The sequence below is a fragment of the Miniopterus schreibersii genome, assembly GCF_964146895.1.
Source record: "Miniopterus schreibersii genome assembly, chromosome: 6".
NCBI classification, from domain to species: Eukaryota; Metazoa; Chordata; class Mammalia; order Chiroptera; family Miniopteridae; genus Miniopterus; species Miniopterus schreibersii.
The window spans coordinates 82325751-82351525 of record NC_138107.1 but is presented as its reverse complement, the minus strand read 5'-3'; the positions used below and the strand labels follow the sequence as shown (position 1 = coordinate 82351525).

Genomic DNA, 25775 nt, shown 5'->3' with positions numbered 1-25775 from the left:
GGGGGCGGGGTCACGTGGTCCGGCAGTCACGTGGGCGGGCGCCTGGAGCTCCGCGGGGCCGGGTGCTGTGCGCCTGCGCAGTGCGGCCGCCGGGGAGGCCGGGTGCAGGCGTGGGGTGGCCTCGGGACGGCGGAGCTGCCGCGTCCGCGGCTGGCGGGGCAGCCGGCGCCTCGCGCGCGGCCCTCTTCTCTTCCAGCCGAGAGGTTAGTGCGCTGCGTTGCCCGCAGTTTACCTGGCCCTGCGCAGCGGTCCCCGCCTTTGCTCCCGCCCGCCCCGGACCTCCCGCGTCGCAGGTCCCACCGGTGCCGCCGTGGTCCCCGGCCCAGGACAGCGATCTGTGGTCGGCTTCGCTGGGAGTAAAAAGCACTCAGTCCACAAACACTTAGGGAAAGCTTGTGCGAGCCAGTGCGTGGCGGAGCTGCAGAGGTAAAGTAGCTGAGCCTAAGGGATTGGAAGATACGTTCCCAAGACTCGCGCCGCCGAGCCATTGCATCGTGGCCCGGCGGAGACCGTTTTCTTGGTAGCAAATGCGCCCAGGAACTGAGTAGATGCTCTGTATTTCGTACCAAAAAAAATAGGAGTTGAATACCTAATATGCGCTGGGCACTGTGGCCACAGGAGACACAGTATAAACCAAAAACAAATCTCAGTCCTCAGAAGCTTAAAGGGGAGAGAGACAGATCCCTTCCCCTTCTGTTTTTCCTTCTCGCATTGGCACTATTTAATATATATTTTGTTGATTTACCATGTTTATTGTCTGTCACCCCAGTGTGATGTAAGGGTCAAAGATGGGGATTTTTGTCTGTTTTCCTGTATTTTCAGCAAGTCGGACAGTGCCTACCACATGATAGGAACTCAGTTCACATTTGTTGTATGAATTAATAAAGTAAAAATGCAAAGTGTGCAAGTGATGTTAAATGCAATGGAGAAATATAAAAAGGAGGGAGGCAGAGAGTGGGTGCTGATTGTGCCTTTCAAATGAAGTGGTTGGGGAAGACCACCCGGTAGGAGGTGGATGAGCCAAGGTCAGGAAGTGAGGGAATGAGGCTGAGGGATACCTAGGAGGAGAGCATAAGGAACAGCAAGTGCAAAGATCTGGAGGCCAGAGTGACTGGAGCAAAATGAGGAAGGGAAAGAGCTCTAGATGTTAGAGTGATAAAGAGCCAGAAAATGCAGAGCCACACCAGCTATTTCAAGGTCTTTGGCTTTTATTTCAAGTGAAGTATGAGGCCATTGTCAAATTTTCTGCAAAGGCCTCACCGGTGGCTGTGTTGAGAAGAATCTGTAGGAGTCCAAGAACCGAAGCAGGGAGGGCAAGATAGGGGGCTATCACAATAATCTTTGGTAAAGATAGAGCTCGGACCAGGGTGGTAAGAACTAGTCAGAATAAAGCTAGTGGGTTTTGCTGACTGATTGGGTCTGGAGAATGAACCAGGTTGGTGGCTTTAGCAAAGATAGGGACGTGATTGCTGTTTCATGAAAGGGGGAAACCGCGGGAAGAATGGGATTTGTAGGAAGATTTCAGAAGCTAAGTTTTGAGCATGTTACTTTTTTTTTTATGTGAATAAACTCTGTTTTGCTTACAACTGTAAACCGACTTTTGCCCCACCCTGTATAAAATAACGTACAAGAGCATGTTTTTCTTATTTTACTGACCCACATTTCAAGTGCTCAGTAGCCACCTGTGCCCATTGGCTACTGTACAGCTCAGAGCATGTGAGCCTGAGTCGTGCTCCAGTTTTTAACAGAACCTGAGTGTTTTTGTGTGTTGGACACCTTAGGTGCCACACCTCTGTCTTTCTCAGCAGAGAGAAAACATACTTCCTGTTCATCCTGTAGCTTTTACCTTCTTTGTCCTGGTCCTTCACGTAGCCTCCGTAGGAAGCCAGTCTTTAGAGTTTGGAGGTAAGGATTTCCTAGAAGAGAATGGAAGAATCCAGGTCTGTGTACACACATTTCTGAAATGTTTTATAAGTATGTACTTCAAAATCCACTGTTTTCAGCTGGTGGGGAATAGTACTAAGTAAAGGTGAACTATAATAGCTCATTGGACTAGAACTAAAAGAATTCCAGCTTTTCAAGATATTTTTAAAGCAGCAGGTTCTACCCCCCCAAATATCACTGTGATTCATCTATGTCCCCTTCTTTCTAAAGGAAGGTGGTACAGTGCTGTGGCTACTAGTGTTGTTTTTGGAACTGGAAAAGCCTAGCTTTTAATTACATCTCTGCAACTTGCTAGCTGTGACCAGTTAGCCTCTCTAAGCCTCAGTTTCCTGTAAAATGCCTTCTAGGATTATAGTGAGGTGAATCAGCACTTGGTGGGTAGAAATTTCTCAGTGAGTGATGTCTTAGTCTCTCTCCATTCCTTTCCTATGTTGTTACCAAAGATATGTTTCTTAAACATACCTTTGACCCTGTGAGTCTCACATTTGAAAGCTCTAGAGATCACTTATGATCTGGCTACTGGCTCCTTTTCAATCCTGATCTCTTAGGCAATGTATTCCCACCTCCCCTGAAGTTGCACTTGTCAGGTAAACAAAACTGTGTGCCTGGGGTGTTTGATTTGCTGATCCCTCTGCCCTTTTGAGACCCAGTTCAAATGTCACCTCTAAATTTGTCCTGCTCACCCCTTACCCCAGATGCTCCCTTCCCAGGCCCAACAGCAATTTGTACATACCTCTCTTTTAGTGCTTATCACACTAATCTGTTTACCCTGCTATACTGTGAATTCTGAGATCATTGATTCATACCTATATCCCCAGCACCTAACATGTTATTTTTTTTAAAGAATTATTAACTGCCTACTACAGGCTTAATTTTAAAGAACAAATATTTTATACTATAAATAAGGGGGGAAATTACATATACAGTGTGTTTCCTTTGTCTGGAGTGTGTGTGTGTGTATATCTGTCTGTGTCTCTCTGTCTGTGTGATGTCCTGTACCCCCAGCGCCATATGCAACCCCAACCTGAAAAGCACTGTCCCCTTGACGTAGCAGCTTAAGTCTCCCTGGGAGCCTTTCCTGACTTGTCTTGTAGAATTGGGCAAGCTCCTTGTGTGTTTCTCAGTGCATTGTACATAGGTCTTTGATAGGGCCTAGGGCCTTTTCCACTGAGTTACAATGAGCAGTTGAAAATTCCTGTCCCCCTCAGGAGACCATTGGCACCTCAATAGCAGGGATCCTGTCCTTTCCTGGAAGCATACCTGCCCCTAGCTCATTGTTATCTAATTGTCAAAGACTGAACACATTTTGAATAAAGGAATTTATAAGTACAGATTTTTTAAAAATAGATATGCTAATGAAGTAAATGAAGAATTCTCATTGATCTGTGTTTCTTTTTTAAGGTCCTTGTCATGTCAATAGCTTTATAATCTTGTAATCTTTCAGAAAAAAGGCCAAACTTTGACTAAAAGAAAAGTAGCAGAAATACTTGTATCTATTTTTTAACTGTTTTTGTTTGTTTGTTTTCTGTGCTAGACTTAGGTTAAGATGTGTTTGTTTTGCCCTAGCTGGTTTGGCTCAGTGGTTAGAGCATCAGCCCAAGGACTGAAGGGTTCCGGGTTCGATTCCGGACAAGGGCATGTACCTCAATTGCAGGCTCCAGCCCCAGTCGGGCTTGTGCAGGAGGCAACCAATCATTGTTTCTCTCTCCTTTCCACTCTCTGAAAAGCAACAGAAAAAATATCCTCGGGTGAGGATTTTAAAAAAAACAAAAAAAGGATGTTTTGCAAGTATTTTTACAGAAATATGCCTTACCTAGGAAAATAAATATTTTTTGAAACATTTTTTCAAAAACTTGAGCTTTGAATTCTTTTTCTTCTAGCTTGGGATGTGGTCATGTCAGCCAGACTTCTCAGCGCCCTGGCCGGATCTCACTGTGTTCTATCAAAAGCATGTCAGTGCCAAAGACTTGTTCATCGGACAGGAAAACCACTTAAGGAATTTAAGAGTACAACACGCGGTACCCTGGCAAGAAGTCAAACCTTGGATTTGTTCTTTCCTGATACAGCAGCCGTCAGTTTGAATAAGCCCCAGACTCTGGAAATGAACCAGAACATAGCAAATGCAAGCCTGTTCTCTGCATTCAGAACTGCACGTTGCCAAGATGAACAGGCGCATCTCCCAACCATCAAGTCTTCTAGTAATCACTGGGTGACTCACAAACCAAATCGATTTGGTCCTAAGTGGTTTATGAAAATAATCGAGAGGCATTACTCATCTACATCAACAGAAACGGTTGTTCCTAAACAAGACTTCCCACAAATCAAGAGACCACTAAAAGCATCGAGGACCAGGCAGCCGTCCAGAACCAACCTCCCAGTTCTGTCCGTGAACGAGGTAAAAACGTGTGGTGGGGCGCTTCTGCTTCGTAATTGTCGCTCATTCTCTGAACTAGTCTAGATCACACACAGCCTTACTGTGAGCGTGAGAGAATTAGCAACTAGCTCAGCAATTTTTTCATCAAGATCTTTGAAGCCAAATAGTAACACTTGCTCTATTCAAAGGGAATCAAAATCTTAATTTTAAGAATTAGTGATAAATACTGCCTGGCCAGTGTGACTAAGTGGTTGAGCATCGACCCAGGAACCAAGAGGTCACTGGTTCAATTCCCCATCAGGGCACATGCCTAGGTTGTGGGCTCGGTTCCCAGTGGGGGTGTGTGGAAGGTAGCTGATCGATGTTGTTTCTCTCTCTCTATCCCCCTTCCTCCCTCTCTCTAAAAAAATTGATTTAAAAAAATAAAAAGAATTAGTAATATATATAAAGAAAAAATAATAGGCAACTAAATGTAAACATATAGTTTACAAAAGGGTTAGTTATTGGCCTAAAAGGAAACTTTGAGAAAGAAGACTAGTGTTTAATCCAGTCTAGTAATGGTCCTGTAAAAGAAAAAACACACCCATTTAAAAAAAATCAAACTATAAAATTCTTTATTAAGTTAAAAATAATTTTTTTAGTAACTATGCAGACAGGTAAGCGTTTCTTGGTCCATGGCACCTGCATGGGATGGGTGGTGAGATGGCATGGCAAGGTCGAATCACGTGGCAGTGGGAAGGTCTGTGCTGCTTTATTCTTTGAAGGTTGAAAGGGTATTTTTATTTAGTGTTATAAAGTATATGGTAATTTCTCAGCTATAATCACATTTCCCTCAAAATGATAAATAGGGTCAGGTCAAGCCCTTTGTTACCCTTTCCATCTCACAAACTACCTAGAACTGTGCCATATACTTAATAAACGTTCATTAAGTTGGAGGGTGAGAAAGAGGTGAAGGGAACGTAGCCCAGGCTGGGTGGCTGAGTTGGTTGGAGAGTCTTCGGGTACACCTAAAGACGGTGGGTTCGATTTCTGGTCAGGCACATGCCTAGGTTGTATGTTCCATCCTGGGTCGAGGCTTGTATGGGAGGCAACTGGTCGATGTTTCCCTTTCTTTCTGAGACGGAGGGACACTCCTTTGTACCAGAAAGCAGGCGTTATTTGTCCTGAGCTCACCCACTTTCTCTGCCACACAGCATACACTCAGAATTTATGGAATGAGGTTCATCGCCCTCTCTATCGGAATCAGCTCTACCTGGTCTCACTGACAGAGATCGCGCCCTACTGAGATGTTCAACCTCCACCTTACTGGCTCAGAGTTTATCATGGCAACAACAGTGCTGCTTGGCATGTCCTGTCTTTCAGGAGTAGAACCCGAAACCCTAGCCCTAACCCTAACAGAGCATGAGGACCAAGGCTCAGAGCTGCATGGAGCCTGCGTAAGCAGGGACTGGGGAAATTCCCAGGGGTGGTTTCCAGCCCAACACCACAGTGCGTTGTAAACTTAACTAGTGGGTTGTTAATTTTTGTATAGAACAAATGAGCAGTGAAACCACTTTTTTTCTTTTTTTAGAGAGAGGAATGGGGAGAGAGAAACATCCATGTGAGAGAGAAACATTCATCAGTTGCCTCCCGTATGTGCCCTGACCAGGGTTCGAACCTGCAATCCAGGTATATGGGATGGTGCTCCAACCAACTGAGCCACACCGGGCAGGGTGGGTTGTTAATATTTTTTAATGAAATAGAATATAGAAAATATCACAATGCATTACAAGTGGTAAAGCTGAAAAATACTGTTTGAGGAAGTTTTGTGTCAGTTACTGGTGTGTATATATGTGCATATATGTGCTGTGGATGTAAAAGGACTTCTCACCATGGGTTGCTGTCAGAAAGCTTAAAAGCTAAAGCTTTATACCAGTAACATAAAATGCTTCTGTGTTTAATAGCATTCCACCTACAATCTGTACCTAATAGGAAAAACATGCATTTCTCCCTCAGTGATAGAGAAGTGGCTTTGCTGAAATGCACTAATGTTCATTGGTAATAAAATGTGAGAAAAATAAACTTTCTTTTTTGAGAAAAGTGTCCCATCAGAGATGTGATGCTCTGAAACAAGAATCATGTATAGATTTCTAGCCCCATCTGCTGGAACATGTTTTCTGTGGCCAGGAAAAAAAACCATAACTGAAAGCACTGTGGTTTTCTTGACGTTTAGTTGTGTTTTTTTAACATTTTAATATAGAAAGGCCTAAATTTACGTCTTAAATCCAAGAACTATTTTTGGTTGGTTTGGCACATTTATTTAAGAACAAATTGTTGACCCCATTTTAAAACCTGAAATTTGTGCTGTGTGTGTGTGTATGTATAAAATGCTTAATAAATGATTCATTATAAAATTTAAGGAAAAGACGTATGAAAATGAAAGTTTCTCACATAATAACACCTTTAATTAGTAGGGGAAAATGCAAAAACAGGATCCTCTGTCGCTCCTTTTCCTTTTACCAAATGGATTTAAATACAGTCATGAAATGTAAAAGCAGCCCGACTGGGAGTGGCTAAGCAGTTGACCTAGGGGATCCAGGAGATCGGGGTTCGATTCCCCTTCAGGGCACATGCCCGGGTTGCGGGCTCTTTCCCCAGTGGATGGCTTGCAGGAGGCAGCTGATCAATGACTCTCTCATCATTGATGTTTCTATCTCTCTCTCCCTCTCCCTTCCTCTCTCTGAAATCAACCCAAGAAAACATACTTAAAAAAAAAAAAAGAAATGTAAAAGCAAAGGAAATAAAACCATAAAAAGATATGTCTACCAAGTCAAATTTAAAACCTTTATGAATCATTTATTAGTAGAAGAAGCCATTACTTAAACAGACATTCAGATCCAAGTTTGAGGAGGGTACAGAAAGTAGTGTGGCAAGCCTGTATACCATGTGACATTATCTAGGACTCTGAGCCAAACTAAATAGGACACAGTGAGAAAAGGAGATGTGATAATCCTCAGAAAATCTGCAAAGAAGATCCGTGGAATGGCCAAGTGAAAAACAGATTGTGTTTTAAAATTTATTTATACTCTGACTATTTGGAGCTCAGAATACATTTTCTCATGGAAATGGTGATTAAATGCTTTGCCTTGTCTCATTTTTGAGAGTGCAGAAGAGTAAAAATTTTCAGCACAGATGGGCCTGGTCAGTAACAAACGGCAGTGAAGCAGGCCTGAGACAGCAGGGAGTGGGAGAAACTGTGTGGGCTGGAGAACCCGGCCCCCTCCCCAACCCTAGTTGATTGTTGCCAGATCTTCCACTTGATCAAAAGATGGTGGAAATCTGGATTCTATGTGAAGTCGTAATTTATCATTGATAGTTAATTCAAATCTTCAAAGCACTATGTGAGTCCCCTCTTAAGTTGGGTAGTTCTCTGGGCAGCAAGTTGACAATTCTGTTTTAGAGACAGCCGAGCCCTGCCGTTTCCGGTAGTTATGGAAAGACCCTCCACTGAACTAGCTCTAGACCTTCTTATCTCCTGCCTTCTCTTGTGTCTCCTGCTTTTCCCACCTCAGCCCAAACTAAGCGTGTCAGCTTTGGCAGTCACAGAAGTCACTCTGACATCCAGTCTGATGGAGTGTGGTTTTGCTTAGCCAGCTTCACTAAGCGTGTCCAGTCTTCAGGGGTAGGGCCTGCATACCATGGCCTTCCTTACCTGAGCTGACGCCTCTTAACAGGACTCCTTTCTGTCAGCCAGATTAATCTCATACCCTGGCAGCTCTCTGACTCCATGCAGCCTTAAGAACAGATAATACTAGCAGTTCTAACTTAAGCACATAACTGATTCCTGTACCCTAGTAACTGTATTTGGGCTGTGCGGATCCCTATGTTTATTTTCCTACCTTCATATGTGACCATGGGAATCAGCTTGCCTGAAAATGGAGGGGACTCCATCCATCCATCTTCACGTTCAACTGCAGCTTCAGCTTTGCAGCGCTTTTAACTTTTTTAATTGAATTAAATCATTTTGCTTATGAGTATAGATACCGCTTTTCGGTTTTTCAGTCTGTTCTTGAAACACTCCCAGCTGGGGAGGGGCTTCCCTCCCAGGATGCCCATTCTGCCTCTCGGCTCAAGCTCCCATACCTTCAGCTGCAGGCTGCCTCTCTGATGCTGCTTCCTCCTCTTTAATGTACCCCTTATATGAGCCTTTGAGATGTTTGGGGAATAAACGCTAGCTTTGCAAAATGGGGCCCTATATTGCAGACACTTTAGCCTCCTGGTGACCCATGTCATGCCAATCTCAATGAAACAGGACCTGATGCACTGCACGGCGTTTGCAACTGCAGATGAATATCACCTGGGCAGTCTCTCTCAAGATCTGACCTCTCATGGATATGTTGAAGTAACAAGCTTGCCTAGAGGTACATCTCAACCTGGGGCCAAGTATGTTAAAATGCATTAGAAAATAATTTTCCTATGATACTGTCTTAAATATGCACGTGCTTAACTTTCATTTTCTCTTTAAAGGATTGCATCATAAAAGGTGTTGAACCTCTTCATACAAATGACATACAAAGATAAGAAATTTGAAATGTCTTACAGAGAACTTAGTTCTAAGAGTAAGATCAGTATCTATTAAGCTGTATAGCAGCACTAGTACTTGGGATGGTAAAGGCCATGGCAGTTCATTGCTGTCGCATTAAAACATTTAGTATTACTGAAGAGCCAGGAAGTTGATAGAAATGTTGGGGAGAGCCTTTCAAGAAAAATTTACCAGTATAATCCAATACTTTAAAATTAAGAAAATGAGTTAGAAGAACACAATATTAAAATAAACTTAACTGAGGATATTTGAATACTATCAGGAAGGATTCTTGAGAAAATAGCATGCTTTATATGAAAAAATAAGTAACTTGGCCTGGCTGGTGTGGCTCAGCGGTTGAGCATTGACCTAGGATCCAGGAGATCACTGTTTGATTCCCAGGTTTTGGGCTCGATCCCCAGTTGAGAGCATGCGGGAGGCAGCTGATCAATGACTGTCATCATTGATGTTTCTATCTCCTTCCCTTCCTCTCTCTGAAATCAATAAAGACATTTTTAAAAAACTAAGTTACTTGGAACACTGATGGAAATTCATGAATTTACCTCAAAGAAGCAAAAATAGTAGGTTGAAAACCCCCTGCTACTGAGAAAATTCTTAAGTCATTGACCCCGTAAGAAATAGTGAAAATGTCATTATGCTTTCTCAGCCTTGATGCTCTGAACAGACTATTCTATTTTATGGCGAAAACAGACGTAATTGACTTAGAAAAACAGAGCTACGTCCGGGACCCCTAAGACAGAAGATCGCCCCTGGCAGTCAGGCAGGGTGGCCTGGGCACTGCCCTCCTGGGGGCTTCTTGGACCATTCTTGCTGCCCAGTCTTCCATTTCTACTTATGCTCCTCTTAACTACACAGGTGAACTCTGCCCTCTGTAGGACTTAGGGAAGTTAGAGTTCACCTAAAAAAGGTGGTTTAGGATTTGGTTTCTATCTGAATCCCCCTCCCCCCAGCCTCTACCAGGAATTCTGAAACTCTGAGGATCCTAATTTTAGGTTAAGAAATTATAGATAACTTTTTACATATTAATATTAGTATATGTATTATTTGATATGTTATTTACAACTTATATTATAGAATATAGACTTATAATAGCTTCTTATTGATGAGTACTTGCACATTAACATCTATTCAATAGTATTTAGAAGCTTAAAATATTTAAGTATTATAGATGACTACGGTGGTCATTCTCATAATTAACTTTAAAATGGTCAGTTTTGTTTCTGTATATTTTCTATTACCCACAATTTATACATCATTTAAAATTCAGCAAGATTAGTAGTTTGAGGATTACATTAGTAATATGTAAAATTATAAATAAAATGGTACTTAAAGGATGAGAATATATTAATGGTTCTTCACATTTTATTTTAAATTAATTTTATAGAATGAAGTTTACTTCTTGAGCCTTAGTTGTATTGAAACTAAGGCTTTAATAATTATTAACTGGACTAGTGATGACTGAGTTAAAATGGATATGAATGAGTAGTTTTAAATAGCACTAATAATAGTTTCACAGGCTGTTGAATGTTTTGTGAAAGTAATTTTGTATGGCCTTTTCCATGTTCATAAACCTTAGTAGAAAGATGTGTAATAGGGTGTTTAATGGTTTATGAAGAAATGATCCTAAGTTCTTGATTGAAAGTTTATAGGTGCCTCTTAAACCTTGTGTCACCTCACGACATAGCTTTTCAGTCATTTATTTTAAATCACAGATGCAGCAAATATTTTGGTGATGGGTGTGGAAAATTCTGCAAAAGAAGGAGATCCTGGAACAATATTTTTCTTCAGGTAAGACAAGAAAGAAACCCCACTGGGAAATGGACGCGTGGCAGGTAATGTGGTCTCTAAAGATGGAGGTGTGCTCCTCTCTCAACAGGAAATGTGCTCAAAATTTGTGATTAAATTTATCCTTTGATTCTTAGTATATCTAGGAGGGTTTGTCAGTTTTAGGAATCTTCTGGTAAATCCTCTTGTAAAATAATTTTTAAAACCAGTAAATAGCCTTCTCCTGGTCCATCTCTGTTTATGAGCCTGGATTTGCGTTCACTGAGTGCAGGTGAAGCATCCTATTTCCCAGGCACCTCAGGGCCCTTCCCTGTCAGGCTCAGGCTGCCTCCCTGCTGTCGTTTCTTCCCTTCCCTTCTCCTCCCTCTGGAGCTCTTTGGCTGATGTTTGAACCCACTTGACCTGTCTGGAGACTGACTGCAACCGTGACTCATCCATACTTACTCCTTTATTTAAAGGTTTTATGTCATACTCCCAAGTGGCTGAGCGGAAGGGTAATGATCATAGAAGCCACCTAGAGTAATCTCATATTGTCTTCACAATACTTCAGAAAGGTCTGTTATTTCCATTTGCAGCTGAGGAAATGGGGCTCAGAGGGGTTAAGTGAATTACTCACAATTGGGACTGTTATGTGGCGGAGCAGAAACATGGAGCATCGTAAGAACCCAAACTGTGGTCAAGTCTTTGTGGCCTCCATCCTTGTAGTTGATGGTGACTGGAAGCCCTCTCATTGCTCCTCTTGGTGACTCACCTTCCTTTTGAGGTCACTTTGGAGATCATCAAGAGTTCAACATTTAGTCCACGTAGAATAGCGTCCCCTTGCCTCAGGTGAGGAATTTGAATTCTGAGGTCCTCTCATCAGTGCCATCCATTAGAAATACAATGCAAGCCACAAATGCAAGCCTCATCTGTAGTGATATGTTCTCTAATAGCCACGCTTTTTAAAGTTAAAAAATTAACTTAGTTTTGAATAACACTAATAATATATAATGCCTGAAATTAAATAGCGTATTTAATGCAGCATATCTAAAATATTATCATTTCAACATGTAATCAGTCATTAATTAATGAAATTTTATATTGATTTTTTTTCCCCATAAGAATACAGCAGGATCATTTTAATTTTTTTTTTTTTCAATTACAGTTTACATTCAATATTATTTTGTATTAGTTCCAGGTGTGTAAAATTTTACATTCTTTTCATACCGAGTCTTTGACACCTGGTGTGTGTTTAATATTATAGCAGCTCTCAATTTGGACCAGGCGTATTTCAAGCGCTCAGTAGTCACACGTGGCTTCTGAGCTCTGTGATGCTTGGCCCAGCTCCAGACGGAGAGTGTGCAGTCTCCCGTCTGCCTAGCAGTGGTTCTCTGAGTTAATCCTCTGGCTGTGGCTTTAAATGCCTCTCAAATCCATATCCTGAGACTATGTGCTGACCTATTGCAGCAGCTTACTACCTTTCTGCCTATCTTCTCACCCCACCTCCAGTCTGTCTGTTACAGGCAGGATAATTTTTCAGTAGGTCGTTCTGATCACTGCACTCTCCTGCTTAGAGTTCTATGGAATTTGACCAAACTCCTTATCAAAGCACCAAGTTCCTTGAGGGGTTGGCTCCTCCCTGCCTCTGCCCTGATTGCCCACTACTTGCCCACACCACAGCCATGCAAACTAGTAGCTGTTTGTTCTGAGGCATTGCCTGTCCCTCCCACCGTCCCCGAGCCCACGAGTGCCCTCTGCTGTTGCCTCTCGCCCTCTCCTCCGGCTGGTCTGCCGATCCTCTGGGAGCTGTGTCCCTCCCGTGCACGTCCGGATATATGCTGCGTACTCCTCTTAGAGCACTGATCACACCCTTGTAATTGGTGGTCTAGGTCTTTCCCAGGTTGGGAGTTTCTGGGGATAGAAGCTAGACTGTCCTTACCTTTGTAGCCAAGATGCTAGGCACAGACCCAGACGTGTACTGAGTGCATTGCTTAAGAAGTCTGAAGACTGATGTGGGGCCAGCATATTTTTACCTTCCTTTCATTTCCACTGTTCCTTCCCCCAGGGCTATGCCCAGAGCCATAACTCCCCTTTTTATTTACTAAGCAGCTCAACATGTCAAACTTCAGAAATCAAAACAAGTTGGTTTATAGCATTTGGGCCTTAAATTCTATCAAAGCCAGAACTGGGTTCAGAGGGCCCCCTGCTGCTTCCTCATAGTTCTGCCATAAGCACTGTGAGGATGGGTGGCCTTACTCTACAGGTGCCTGTGCCCCTGAGGCTTTAACTTATCTCACTCTCTTTAGTCCACAACTATTAAAAGCATAGCTCTTTACTCTTTCACAATAGCAGAATCTGTAGGAGAGCTAAGACGAGTCTCAAAAATGTCCTTACTCTGCCCTCGCCGGTTTGGCTCAGTGGTTAGAATGTCAGCCCTTGTACTGAAGAGGCCCGGGTTCGATTCTGGCCAAGGGCACGCACCTCAGTTGCAGGCTTGATCTCCGGCCCCAGTCTGGACTGGTGCAGGAGGCAACCAATCGATGTGTCTCTCTCTCTCTCCCTCCCTCCCTTCCACTCTCTCTGAAAAGCAATGGAGAAAAATATCCTCGGGTAAGGATTAAAAAAAAAAAATGTCCTTATTCTGATTTTTGTACATCAGAATTGAAGCAGGCCCAACCACGTGGCTCAGCGGTTGAGCATTGACCTATGAGCCAGGAGGTCATGGCTCAGTTCCCCATCAGGGCACATGCCCGGGTTGTGGGCTCGATCCCTGGTGGGGGGCCTGCAGGAGGCAGCCGATCAGTGACTCTCATCATTGATGTTTCTGTCTCTCTCCCTCTCCCTTCCTCTCTCTGAAATCAATAAAAACATTTTTTTTTTAATGAAGTAGGTATGAAACAATCTAGATACATCAGATTATATAGTATTATAATAATAACGCAGACCATGAGAAAAATATGAATTTTTGAGAGGTTGGGTTTTATCAAGAGTTCAAAGAGTAGCTCTTGTTTTGGCAGATCCATCTAGGAACCATAATGTCAAGTCAGCAATAAATCACATATTTTAAAATTGCATTCTGGGTACATTCCTGAAGTTCCCTAAGCATGGCTTTATGTGTGGCCCTGAAGAATGTGTTCTACCTTTAACTCAGTTAATTCTTTTATTCTTTTAAATCAGGGAAGGAGCTGCTGTGTTCTGGAATGTAAACGATAAAACTGTGAGTATAAGTAAAATGTAAAAGTATAAAAATATAGTTTTCTGAGACTAAATTGTTAATTAGCACTCAACAGTCTGAGGGACTGGAAGATAAATTAACAGATAATTCACAATTTATTTGCTCTGCATTATGTGATATTTACCCTAGCAGTTTCATCTTCCAAAATATGTTATAAATTTCCTACATTTTCCATTCTCTGATTTTTGGAGAATCAGAACAATCCTAGGTACATTGCAGACAGAAGGAAGTATACTCTGTACATGATAATCTATAAAATGAGTAACATACATGCAGTTCACGGGAAGCTGGCTGCTCTGAGTCTTATTTTTAGAACTTTATCACTCACAGGAAATAATTTCTTCAGTATCCCTTTCAGGATTTGTTTAATGCAACCTTTCTAGACACAGTTTGATAATACACATCAAAGCTTTATACTTAACTCAGTGATTTTACATCTAGAAAGTTACCCAAAGGAAATAGTTGCAGTTATGCATGATGGGTGATGTATAGAAAGGTTCATCAATGCATTGTTTACAGTAGCAAAGTGAGAAATAACCAGAATGCATAATAGCTGGAAGTTCGTTAAATATTATGAACTCAACGAATTGAACTACTGTAGTTAATGTAGAATATACTACAGCTCTTAAAAATCATGTGGAAAAATATTCCTAGGAAATGGTAAAGAATGTATATACAACACAGTTAAATTAAAAAAGCAGGTTACAAAATATAACCAATATAATAGCAGAGCTGGTTAGAAAAGTATACCTCACGCAGTCCTAGTTTTACTAAGAGCAAACGCACGCACATGCACGCACATTGCTTTTTACAGGAAATGGGATCACAAAAGTAAATGTACGTTTGTACACACCAGAAAAAAGTGGAAGGATTAGGAGTTTAGGAGAGCAGAGAGAGCCACTCTCTGCACCTTTGTGTTGCTTAAATTTTTAAAAGTATGTTACTTACACATTTTTAAAATTTAAAGATTACAAGCCATAATTTTACTTGTCATTTTGTGTGGGTTTAAGATAATGTTAATTTTTATTTTCTTCTTTATGCTCATTTGTGTTTTCAAATATAAAGACAAATGAGTATAGCTTCCTTACAAGTTTACTATCACAATGAATTTGCTTTTCCTTAAAAACTGAGCAACAGAAGAAATGGTATCCACTGTAATGAAATGTTATCAGCATTACTGTAACACACGTCCCATATTTCAGGTTACTGTTCCTTTTCTTCCAGATGAAGCATGTGATGCAGGTTCTGGAAAAACACGAAATTCAGCCCTATGAAATCGCACTGGTGCACTGGGAAAACGAGGAGCTGAACTACATAAAAACAGAGTAAGCCCTTCTCTCAGGTTTACAGAAGGAGCAGCTGGAATGACGCGGTAAAGGTAGTAGAGGAGATAGCGATTTATGAATTTGGAGACTAATTTTTTTTTTAATCCTCACCTGAGGATATTTTTTTCATTGCTTTTCAGAGAGAGTGGGGGCGGGGAGAGAAATCGATGTGAGAGAGACACATCGATTGGCTGCTTCCCGCACACGCTCTGACTAGGGCTGGGGATCGAGCCTGCAACCGAGGTACATGCCCTTGGCCAGAATCGAACCCTGGGCCTAACCACGAGCCAAACCAGCCAGGGCTGGAGACTAAAAGCTATTGGTACAAATACAAAGCTTAAAAATACAGGGTGGGGGGCAACAGTAGGTTTATAGTTGTTCATATAGAAGATAATACAATAATTAATAAATAATAATACAAGAATAAATTCTGTTTTGCATACTCACAACTGCAAACCTACTTTTTCCCACCCCTCTATGACATTAGTGGGTACACATTACTTTTTTACCTTCTCAGGCTATCCATAAATTAAAACAAGCAGATAGTATAACCCCCAAGTGGTACATTTCCTAAGCAGCCTCAACCTGTAAAACAGTGTGCCTTCATCAGCATGAACCCCTCACATTACTCCAGTCGTTTCTCCTAAGTCAGTCCATTCTTTCCTGTTGATGTTTTTTTGGTGTAACAGAAAATGTAATGAGGGGGTGATCTAAGAAGACCATTTGTAGGAATGGGGTCCTGACATACTATTCCCAGGTGAGATGTATGGGTGGGCAGCATGCTCGCTGACCCCCGGCTCTGCAAGGGGGAGATAATGAAGGGAGGTGTTAGGGCAGAGAGAGAAGGCAGTAGGAACCAGGCCGAAAGGTCTTTCCTCATGGAGTTACTTGGCTGGTGGAACGGGGGAAAAGTCTTCATATTAAGAAAGGAAGTGATGAAAGCAGAGCTTTAGGCAAATTGGGAGGAGACACTAGCCTTAGAAAGACTGGATGGGGTAAGATTGGTAGTGATAGCCAGTAAAGATTGACTACTCGCCCTGTGCCAGGCACACTGTGCTAAGGGCTTTTCATGCATCATTTCATGGAATCCCCAGAGAAACCCTGTCATTGCAGTGAACCAGCTTTGTGTGTTGCCCAATGGCACCTGACCAGTGAGTGAGAACCTGGGCCCATAGTGGCTGCAGTCGAAAAGTGCAGATGTAAACCTAAGAGACACTACAAAATAGGAGCTAATAGAATTTTATTAATATCTTTCTTAAAGAGAAAGGGGGAGAGAGAGAGATCGATGAGAGAGAGACATCAGTTGGCTGCCTCCCGCACGCCCCTTACCTGGGATGAAGCCCACAACCCAGGCATGTGCCCTGACTAGGAATCCAACCTGAGGCCTTTTGGTGCATGGTACGATGCCCAGCTATCTGAGCCACACTGGCCAGGACTGGAGTTGTATTAATTACGCACTTGGCCTTGTGGCTATAGTCCCGTGACTACCTCCAGATCAAACTCTTACTAGGTCCTTTCCCCCACCCACCCAGACACACACGCGCACACCTCTCCCTCATACTCACCACCTGTCAGTCCGAGAAGTAAGGTCCTTAACTCCTTGGCCCCCAGAGTCAGGGACTTGGTTTTACCTGCCCACCCCATGTCCACATCTCCTTGTCTCACATCTTCTGGGAAGATTCACCCTGTCCTTGTCTTTGCCTGTGATGTCTGTTTCCCAGGTTCCCTCCCTTTGCCCAGCTCCCCGGTCCTTTCAGAGTTCTCTACGTTCACCTTAGTTTTGTTGTTAATCCCCACCCAAGGATGTTTTTAATGACTTTTTTAAAAAGAGGAGAAGGGAGAAAGAGGGAAACATCAGTCAGTTGCCTCCTGTGCATACCCCTGACGGCATTAAACCCACAGCCTTTAGGTGATGGGACTGCGCTCCGACCAGCTAAGCCACCCGCCGGGGCCACTAGTTTTTAACAGCTCCCATCTTCCTCGCTGCCCGCACTACATCAGTGTCATTTTATTACACTGTATATATACGTTTATATTCAGCGTTTTTTCAGTTAACAATTTATTGTTATTTTCCTTTCCATTAAATATCCTTCCAGAATATGCTCTATAGTTTTTGTTGTGAAGGATACTATAAATGAACCATTCTCCTATGGAACATTTAGTTTCTGTTTTAATTTTTTTTAATTAAACATTGGATCATGGAGTTTTTTGTACACAAATCTTTCTTTGCATCTTTTATTTTCTTAGGATAAATTTCAAGAAGTGGAATTATTTGGATACAAATTACCAAAAGGACCTCCAGAAAGACACTCAGGGACTCCAAAAAAAAAGTGCTTTTTCAGATTTAAAAGATACATTTTGTTTCCCTTTCCACAGGGGGCAGTCGAAACTTCACCGAGGGGAGATCAGGTTAAATTCAGAGCTGGATTTAGATGACGCCATTCTAGAGAAATTTGCATTCTCGAATGCTCTTTGCCTTTCAGGTAAGTTACTACTACTTAGGAGAGAAAGGATCGCATAGTTTCATCTCATCAAGGGAAGTTGAAGTGCTTAGTAAAGATGTTGGCATGTTTTCACAGAGCACTCAGCAGAGCCTGAGCATTCTTTTTTTCCCCATGAGGAAAAATAAAATAAGCATCTGTGCTGAAGCTACTCAGTCCTTATTCAGTGTATCGATAAAGCTTACCCTCTCCCAGGATATTTTATATTGTCATTATTACCTTTGTTTTCCTCTCCTCTCTGTGATATTGCTGGGTTGTCTCTAATGCAGGCAGAGAAACCCCGCCCTGTGTGACTGGCACAGGCGTCTGTGTAGAAAAATACACCCTAGCTATTCACAGAAATAGGAGTCACCGCAGCTCTGAGTTTTTTCTGAAAGGTCCATGCACCTGATAAAACTGTACAAGTTCCCTAAGAACTTTTTTTGCCCTCAGTCTGCCCTAGGCTGCCACTGTGGCCCGTCCATACCACCCCGGGGGCTCCGGGACTTCTGAGCTGTACTCACAACCCCAGGAATGAGGGAATGTGGGGAGGCTGGTTCCCGCCCCACCTACGGAGCCACCCCTTGTCCCAGGATGTAGCTCAGACTCTCTGGTTTCCAAGCTACAATATTAGAAAATCAGGAATTCTACCAAATGTAGCTTTGGTCTGCCAGCAGGGCTTGGAAGTCTACCTTGTTTCTTCTTTTTCCACTTTAGAGCTGTCCTTTATGGTAATTAACTGTTCTTAAATTTCAGTTTCAAATTTTGCACATTTGTGTCTTGAAGTATTGTTGAAGTGGCGGGGAGGGTACTGTGCAGCTCTGCCTTTTGTATAAACGTGAACGTGACGCTAATGAAATGATCTGCTGTGAAATTTTCCCCAGTGAAACTGGCTATTTGGGAAGCATCACTGGATAAATTCGTGGAGTCTATTCAGTCAATTCCAGAGGTAATTATACCAATTTTATGCTGCTTTTCAAGGATTGATTTCTACTTGGGGAAAATACAAATTTCCCACCATAACCATATATTTAGGAGTACAATAAAATAATAAACAGTAGGAAAGCTGTACTTTAAGGGAAAAAAAGAACCCTCAGATACATATAAAATGATGGATAAGAAACTTCCTATTTGTTTTATTTTCACTTTTCAAGCGTAGAATTCAATCTCTTTCCTCAGGTGGCGCAGTATTTTTAATGTCACTGCACTAAAGAAAAAAAGTGAAATATTTCCTCTCTGAGGAAGGAGGTTATGACCACATTTATTGATTAAAAAAGGCATTTTGCTAAATTATGTGAGAGAAATAGTGGCATGAAAAATACATATAAAGTTATATCAAAATTTGAAAGTACGTTAAAAATCATGTTTACTGTAATTTTGTTTTTACTGTGAATGAATAATGTAATTATACTTGGGATGAGAGGCCTTGAATTTTTAATAAGAGATTAGGAACAGACATTCTAAAAACCCGGGTGAGAAAGGACATGAAAAAGGGAATATAAAATTCCTACCTAATAAGATTATGTATTTATTTTATCAGAGTGACATGGCTGGGAAACAGATCTCCGGGAGACGTCACTTACGTTGCATTAAAATCATGCTGCTTCAGGATTTGCCTATGATCCTGTTCCTTATCGCAGATACATGTGTGTGTTTCTTTTTCCCTCCCACATAGGCTTTAAAAGCTGGGAGGAAAGTGAAACTATCTCATGAAGAAGTTATGCAGAAAATGGGTGAACTCTTTGCCCTAAGGTAAAATGTCCGCAGTAAATAAAATATTTCGTATATCTAATGATAAAGACAGTCCTGTGGTTCTCTAGTAAAGAGCCAACATTTGCACCTTTATGAGACTTGCAGCTGTTTCTTTATAAGCAAGAACTCTTACCCATGAGAAGCAGTGGGCTGTATTAGGACTGACCTAAGAAATTCTACATGTGCAAAAAAGATCAGAGTTAATCTACAGTAAAACTATGTAAGAGAGCATAGGTGATGTTCTTTGAGGTAGGAAGGTACATTCTAGCATTTGGATAATGGGACTTCTCAGTAAAAATATATCACTGCATCATAATGCTAAATAGACCCAGTTGTTACAGAAAAGTTATGTACCACGTTTCATTGACAGAGATGCCATAGATGCCACAGGAGAGGCATGGTGCTGCCACTTAAAACTATGATGCAGAGCTTTTTGATCACAGAATTTACATCTTGTACTGGCTGAAATAGCTCTTTTAGTTTTATTTGGGTGTAGATTCTATCACATTCTCTTGGGCATACATAAAAAGGAAAGCATAAGGGAAATAAATTAAGGCAATGACAGTTAAGTTACCACTGCCACTTGTAAGATAGCGTCAGAAAAAGATCTGGAAGGACAGCAACCTGTTGGCAGGGCCTGAAGGGTCTGAGTTGTATGTTGGGGTGAGAGGCCCTACCCCCATTTTCTGAATTCTTCTCTAGGTTTTCCTGTTTTATGTGAACAGCTACTTATGTTACTTCTACAATTTAAGTTCCATTTAAAAGTAAGCTTAGGCCTCTTATTTAAACATAGATAGAAATTGAGAGAGACTATGTGTGTGTCCACGGGCACACAAATGCTGGAAGGATACAAGGAAACTAACATTGGTTACCTGTGGGGGTAGGAGAAAGGGAAGGATGGGGTAAGAATAGGAGTAAGAGTGGTCAATTTTAATCTTTTTATTTTTTATTTTTGAGCCACGTTCATTCCTATCCACACAAAAAATGTTTTTGTATATTGTAAAAAATTTTAATGAAAAAAGTTTAGAAACAGGAAAAAACCCTCTCATTTTGTTTTCAAACTGCTTCACAAATAATACTAACGTCTGAATTAACCTGGTTGCAAATTTTTAAATTTTTTATGTCCCTCTGAAGTATTATAAAGGTCAGCAATTGTCATAAAGCACCAAGTAAATAAAAAATATAATAGAGACCATGATTTTTAATTCAAGATAGAAAATAAAAAGTTACCACTTTTCTTTTTTTAAGACACCGTATAAACTTGAGTTCAGACTTCCTGATCACTCCTGATTTCTACTGGGACAGAGAAAACCTAGAACAACTTTATGACAAAACTTGTCAGTTCCTAAGCATTACTCGTAGAGTTAAGGTATGTATTTTGCACTTTTATGGAGGACATGTTGTGTGAAAAAATTAAGAAATTATATTTAACTGCTTTTGGAGAAATATTTGACTTCTGTTCATGTCTCTAAATTTGCCTTTTCCCTTGTTCAGTCTATAATTTTCAACTTTTTGTGTAAAAGGGTATCCTGTATTTGCTCTGCACACTAGATAAGAGGGTTTGGCAGCCTAGTGGCCCGTAAGGATGTTCTCATCAAATTTCAAACAGTTCATGGGGCCTGGGAATAGAAGTGCATTTAAGAGAGAATCCTCTGAGCAAATCAAGTACTTGGTCATGGAAGGCCAGGGAGAGGGATGACTGATGTTTGCCTGTGGGTGATGGGTAGAAAGATGGCAAAGCAGAGAGGTGGGGACAGAAGGTAAGGAGCTAAATTTAAGATAAGTTGTACGGGCTCACAGGACAGAACGGGGCTGGAGTGTGGGAATGGGGAATGTCTATTGCACAGGCCCACACAGGTCAGCAGGACTGTCTCTCCTCAGCATCTGTGCCAGTTTGGCCGCATTCTCTCCTCAGCAGCATTCTCTACGAGATGGGGACAAAAGGGTGTGGGGAGAGGGAGTATCCAAGCTGGCATTTCACCCTGCCTGGCAGCTTCAGAGGATTGGGACATGTGTCTGAGCTTGGCTCTGTACCTTCCCCGTCTCCCCTCTGGCCTCGGGAGGGTTGGGGAGTGAGTGTGTCGGGTGGCTGCATGATCAGCAGCATGGTACGGCTGGAAAGGGAAAGGATCTCCCTGGAAGAAGGGGGCGGGAGGGAAGGGTGCTGGGCAGACAGCATGACCGAGCAGAAGGAAGTGCCGTAGGAGCACTGAGGGAAGAAGCGGGCAGTTGGAGGTGTCACAAAGGCTGCGTCTTCAGGGCTGAAGGGCAAGCCACCGTCTCCAGTGTGACTGGACTCAGTGATCCAGAATTGTTTATGTGTGGAGAAGGCAATGGTAGAGGGGTAAAGACTTGAGCAGGGGAGTGACGTGATCCAGCCTGTTCAGGATGAGAATGCCGATTCCACTGCAAAAAAAAAAGGGGGGGGGCCTGAAGGTATACCAGGTAGTATTCAGACATGACAAGCAGAGGACAGAATGGAGCCTCTTAGGGCCCAGGATAACTGTAGGGAGTGGGGATTAAAGGTTTCTGTCCTGGGTAACTGAGAAGATACTGTGACCTGATTTGAGATAGGGAGCCCAAGAGGGATAGATTTGGCAGGATGTCAGTGTTTGAGAAATGCTGAATTTTGAGGTGCTGGCAGGAAACCCAAACGATGTTTTATAGGCAGTTGAAAATTCAGACAGAAGTCAGGATTAGGCATTTGTATTTGAGACTTACCAGAAAATAGAGTTTTAACCAATGTCACCCCAATAAATTCAGTAAAATAGAAAAAAATTTAATAAATAAGATAGTAGTTTAAATCAGTCTTTCCCAAAAAGTGCAATATATACACTTGTACAATAGATTACCTTAGGTGACACACAGACCCTGAAATAACATCAAAGCAAATACCACTATTGTCGAGGAGAAACACTTAGTTTGGTTTCAGTGGGTCTCGAATGATCCTCTATCGTATGCTCATCTCCCACCTTCACAGGTGTCAGGCTCAGCATTGTGTAGGCAACAGGCACTATTTCACAGAATGCTTGTTTCCCATCTATAGCAATGGTAGTTTCCTTTTTAAGTATTTCTGAGTTTAATCTTCTGGAATTTAAATAATAGTACAGTTGACACACATATATCACAGAAATAGTGATGGTAGGATGGAAATGACAAGTTTGGGAAGCATCTACACAAACCACAGTAGGTAAGATCTGGAGGACAAGGACAGGGTCAGGACTTCGGGAAATGTCGCCCCAAGGTAAGATGAGGGAGGGAAGGCAGAAAGAGAATGGTGGTCAGAGATGGCACTTAGCTCTACGGGAGGGGAAAGCTAAAGGAAGCGTCTGTCTCAGAGTGTTGTCAAATGCTAGAGGTAACTGAGGTTTGGAATCTAACCAAGGAAAGCTGTTAGGTTTACTATTAGGAGACAAGAGAGGAGTTGTGGCAAATATACAACTTGGAAGGGTTAGGGAATAAGCTGGATGAGGAAGTAGAGAAAGAAAATGTAGGTTCCTTAGTTGAAAGAAAATGGAAGAGGGTTGGGTCAGTATTTTGGAGAGAAGCAAGCTTGGATGAGCTGCATGTTACAAACCAAGATCAAGCAGCCAACAGAACTAGGAAGAGGGAGGGAGGAATTAAAAAGAAAGACATTGTTCTGAACACTTACACATATGAGAAACTACAGGGTGACATAAAGTCTGAAAATACGGGCAAATACATGCTACCAGTGTGGTTCCATGTGTCCTGTCCCGTTAGTGAGGCTGTTTAATGCTCTGTGCAAAGCCACAATGAATCTGGTGCACTACCGCATCTCAGTCAAACCCAACATCTATCTGTAACTTGTCTCAAATTTCCACTGACCAAACCTGCATCTTCAGCACACCCCATAAGTAATCAAGGGGAATCAAAACTATTTTTTAAAATGTTTCCAGACTTTACAACTTCCAAGAGAGCTGCAGAGAGATTTAGGAGGTATAACTTGCCAGTGGTAACATTCAAGCCTTAAATTCAAAGATTCTGTGTTCTATGAACCCCCTCAACCAACCTGAGGGGCATCAGCAGGCAAAACCTCTGCAGTTCACACTAAGAGTGCCATCTAGTGGTAAGTGCGCAGCAGGTTGTGTGTTTGGGGGAGTTTGAAAGTGTTTGAAGTTTTAGTATAAGGTAAGGTAATCACTGTTTTTGTCATCTTAAGGCCATGCTGAAAAAAATCGTGTTTCAAGTTTGCCTTTCATAACTGCTAAAAATCCAAGGGCTGCTACCAAAAACTAGGACTCAGAAACTTTATATTTAGATCTTCCATCAAAATCTTACCAATATAAGAGCCTCAGTATGCAAAGTACTTCTTGCAGTTCAATCTGTGCAAACAAAATGTCTCTAGATGGATTCATGAGACAGGGAACATTGGCAGATTGCCTCTGGGGAGAGGACTGAGGAGCGAGAATTGAAAGGATGAATTTTCACTGTATGCCTATTTCAAACCTTTAGAATTTTGAAGCATGTGACCACTTATTTGCTTAATTAATTTAAGTACAGGACACTTTCTATTTCTAGGTTCCTATTTTTTGTTTACTGTTTTCCTAATGCAGGTCATGAATGAAAAACTTCAGCACTGCATGGAGCTGACAGATCTAATGCGGAACCACCTGACTGAGAAGAGGGCCCTGCGCCTGGAGTGGATGATTGTCATCCTTATCACCATAGAGGTAAATAACCTTTTCACAAAAATCATTTTAAATTGACATAGAAAATGCTAGGGAGAAAGAGCAGACTTCGTTCCAATTATTAAGTCTATTTGGAAGTGAGGTTAAGTTTCAAGTGACTGGTAGTATTTTGTAAATGCGTTGTTTATTCCATTTTTAAATACGGCCTTTAGAGAAAGTTTGGACTGTAAAATTGTATCGGATAGCCCCACAGTAAGTACCTGTGCCTCGGACCTGCTGCTTGCCACATGGGAAAGACAAATATTTACTCTTACTTCAGAATTCTTCATTAACCACAACTTTGGAAGGGTCACTTTAGTTTGTACCAATAATTTGCCATTAAATTAATAATTCTCACTTTTTATCACCCTAAGGTAATGTTTGAGCTGGGACGAGTATTTTTCTAATCAAGTGATGACCAAAGGAAAAGTATGATTGCAAGACATATTCAAGTTCTACAATCAAAAATAAATGTTCACGGTTGGGGCAAGTCTCTTATTTAATAGGTATTTAATTTTTTTTAAATCAAATAAGTTGTTATAATTATCTTTTTCAGCTCCTAAATGTACTGCTGCTTGAATAAAAATTATGAAAGATCTAGTGTTTGGGTCTGATAACACTGACAACTTGAAAGCAAAATGTTTAAAGAATTTTGGATAAGCTTAGCATCTAGGAAATCTAGGCAAAGATACTTATTAGATCCTAAGGCTTAGATTTTGGACACTGCTCTTAACCTGTCCCCAGGGAATCCCAATCATGGTCCTGGCTAGGAAAACTATGCAGGAAATCAGAAATGTTAAATACATAAAATAAGGTAGGCATTTGATAGAATATAATTTTATAAACCTATTTTAGATGGCATAATTTGAGAATGAATGTTCACTGGCACTTTGCCTTTCATTAGTTTTTGTGGGGTTTTGGGGTTAATCCTCACCCAAGGATATTTTTTCCATTGATTTTTACAGAGTGGAAAGGAAGAGGCGCATCGGGGGGCAGAGAGAGAAACATTGATGTGAGTGAGACACACAGATTGGTTGATTGGTTGCTTCCCACATGTACCCGACCAGGGCTGGGGATCAAACCTGCAACCCAGGTAACATGCCCTTGACTGGGAATAGAACTTGAGACCTTTGGTACATGGGCTGGCGCTCTAACCACTGAGCCACAGAACAAGGCAGACTTTTATTAATTTAATAATTTCCATCCCTTCACTACCAAGTTGGTCAAAACATTCTTCCCACAGAAACATTTTTTTTTTAGTTTCACACATACTTTAGGGAAATTAAAAAATGCCAAGTACAAAGAATTTTACATTTATATGCTTACCATCTTGAATTGAAAGTAACATTTTTTAGAAAGCAAAGTCTTTGCCCGGCCGGGCGTGGCTCAGCGGTTGAGCGTCGACCTAGGATCCAGGCAATCGGGGTTCAATTCCCGGTCAGGGCACATGCCTGGGTTGCGGGCCCAATCAAAGACTCTCTCATCATTGATGTTTCTACCTCTCTCTCCCTCACCTTGCCTCTCTCTGAAATTAATAAAGATATATTAAAAAAAAAAAAAAAAAAGCGTAAAGTCCTCACCCAGGGGTGTGGCTAAGTAGTTGAGCATCAACCCATGAACCTGGAGCTCAT

The 25775-nt window shown here is 41.7% G+C and overlaps 1 protein-coding gene across 3 annotated transcripts; it reads left to right on the top strand.

Moving 5' to 3' along the window:
- Window positions 1-66: 66 nt before the first annotated feature.
- On the top strand, window positions 67-24747 carry RMND1 (required for meiotic nuclear division 1 homolog). Of its 3 annotated transcripts, none has more exons than XM_081140910.1 (12): window positions 67-203; window positions 3825-4339; window positions 8610-8718; window positions 10613-10688; window positions 13842-13881; window positions 15124-15224; window positions 17601-17707; window positions 18589-18653; window positions 19380-19456; window positions 20705-20825; window positions 24031-24147; window positions 24519-24747. In XM_081140910.1, exons 2-12 carry the CDS (start codon window positions 3839-3841, stop codon window positions 24549-24551), a joined length of 1347 nt encoding a protein of 448 aa, XP_080997036.1. In that variant the 5' UTR covers window positions 67-203; window positions 3825-3838; the 3' UTR covers window positions 24552-24747. The 3 variants fall into 3 exon arrangements, with proteins under 3 accessions (XP_080997036.1, XP_080997035.1, XP_080997037.1); XM_081140909.1 differs by having other exon boundaries at window positions 83-426; XM_081140911.1 differs by lacking the exon at window positions 67-203 and adding an exon at window positions 1846-1905.
- The last annotated feature ends 1028 nt before the right edge of the window (window positions 24748-25775 follow it).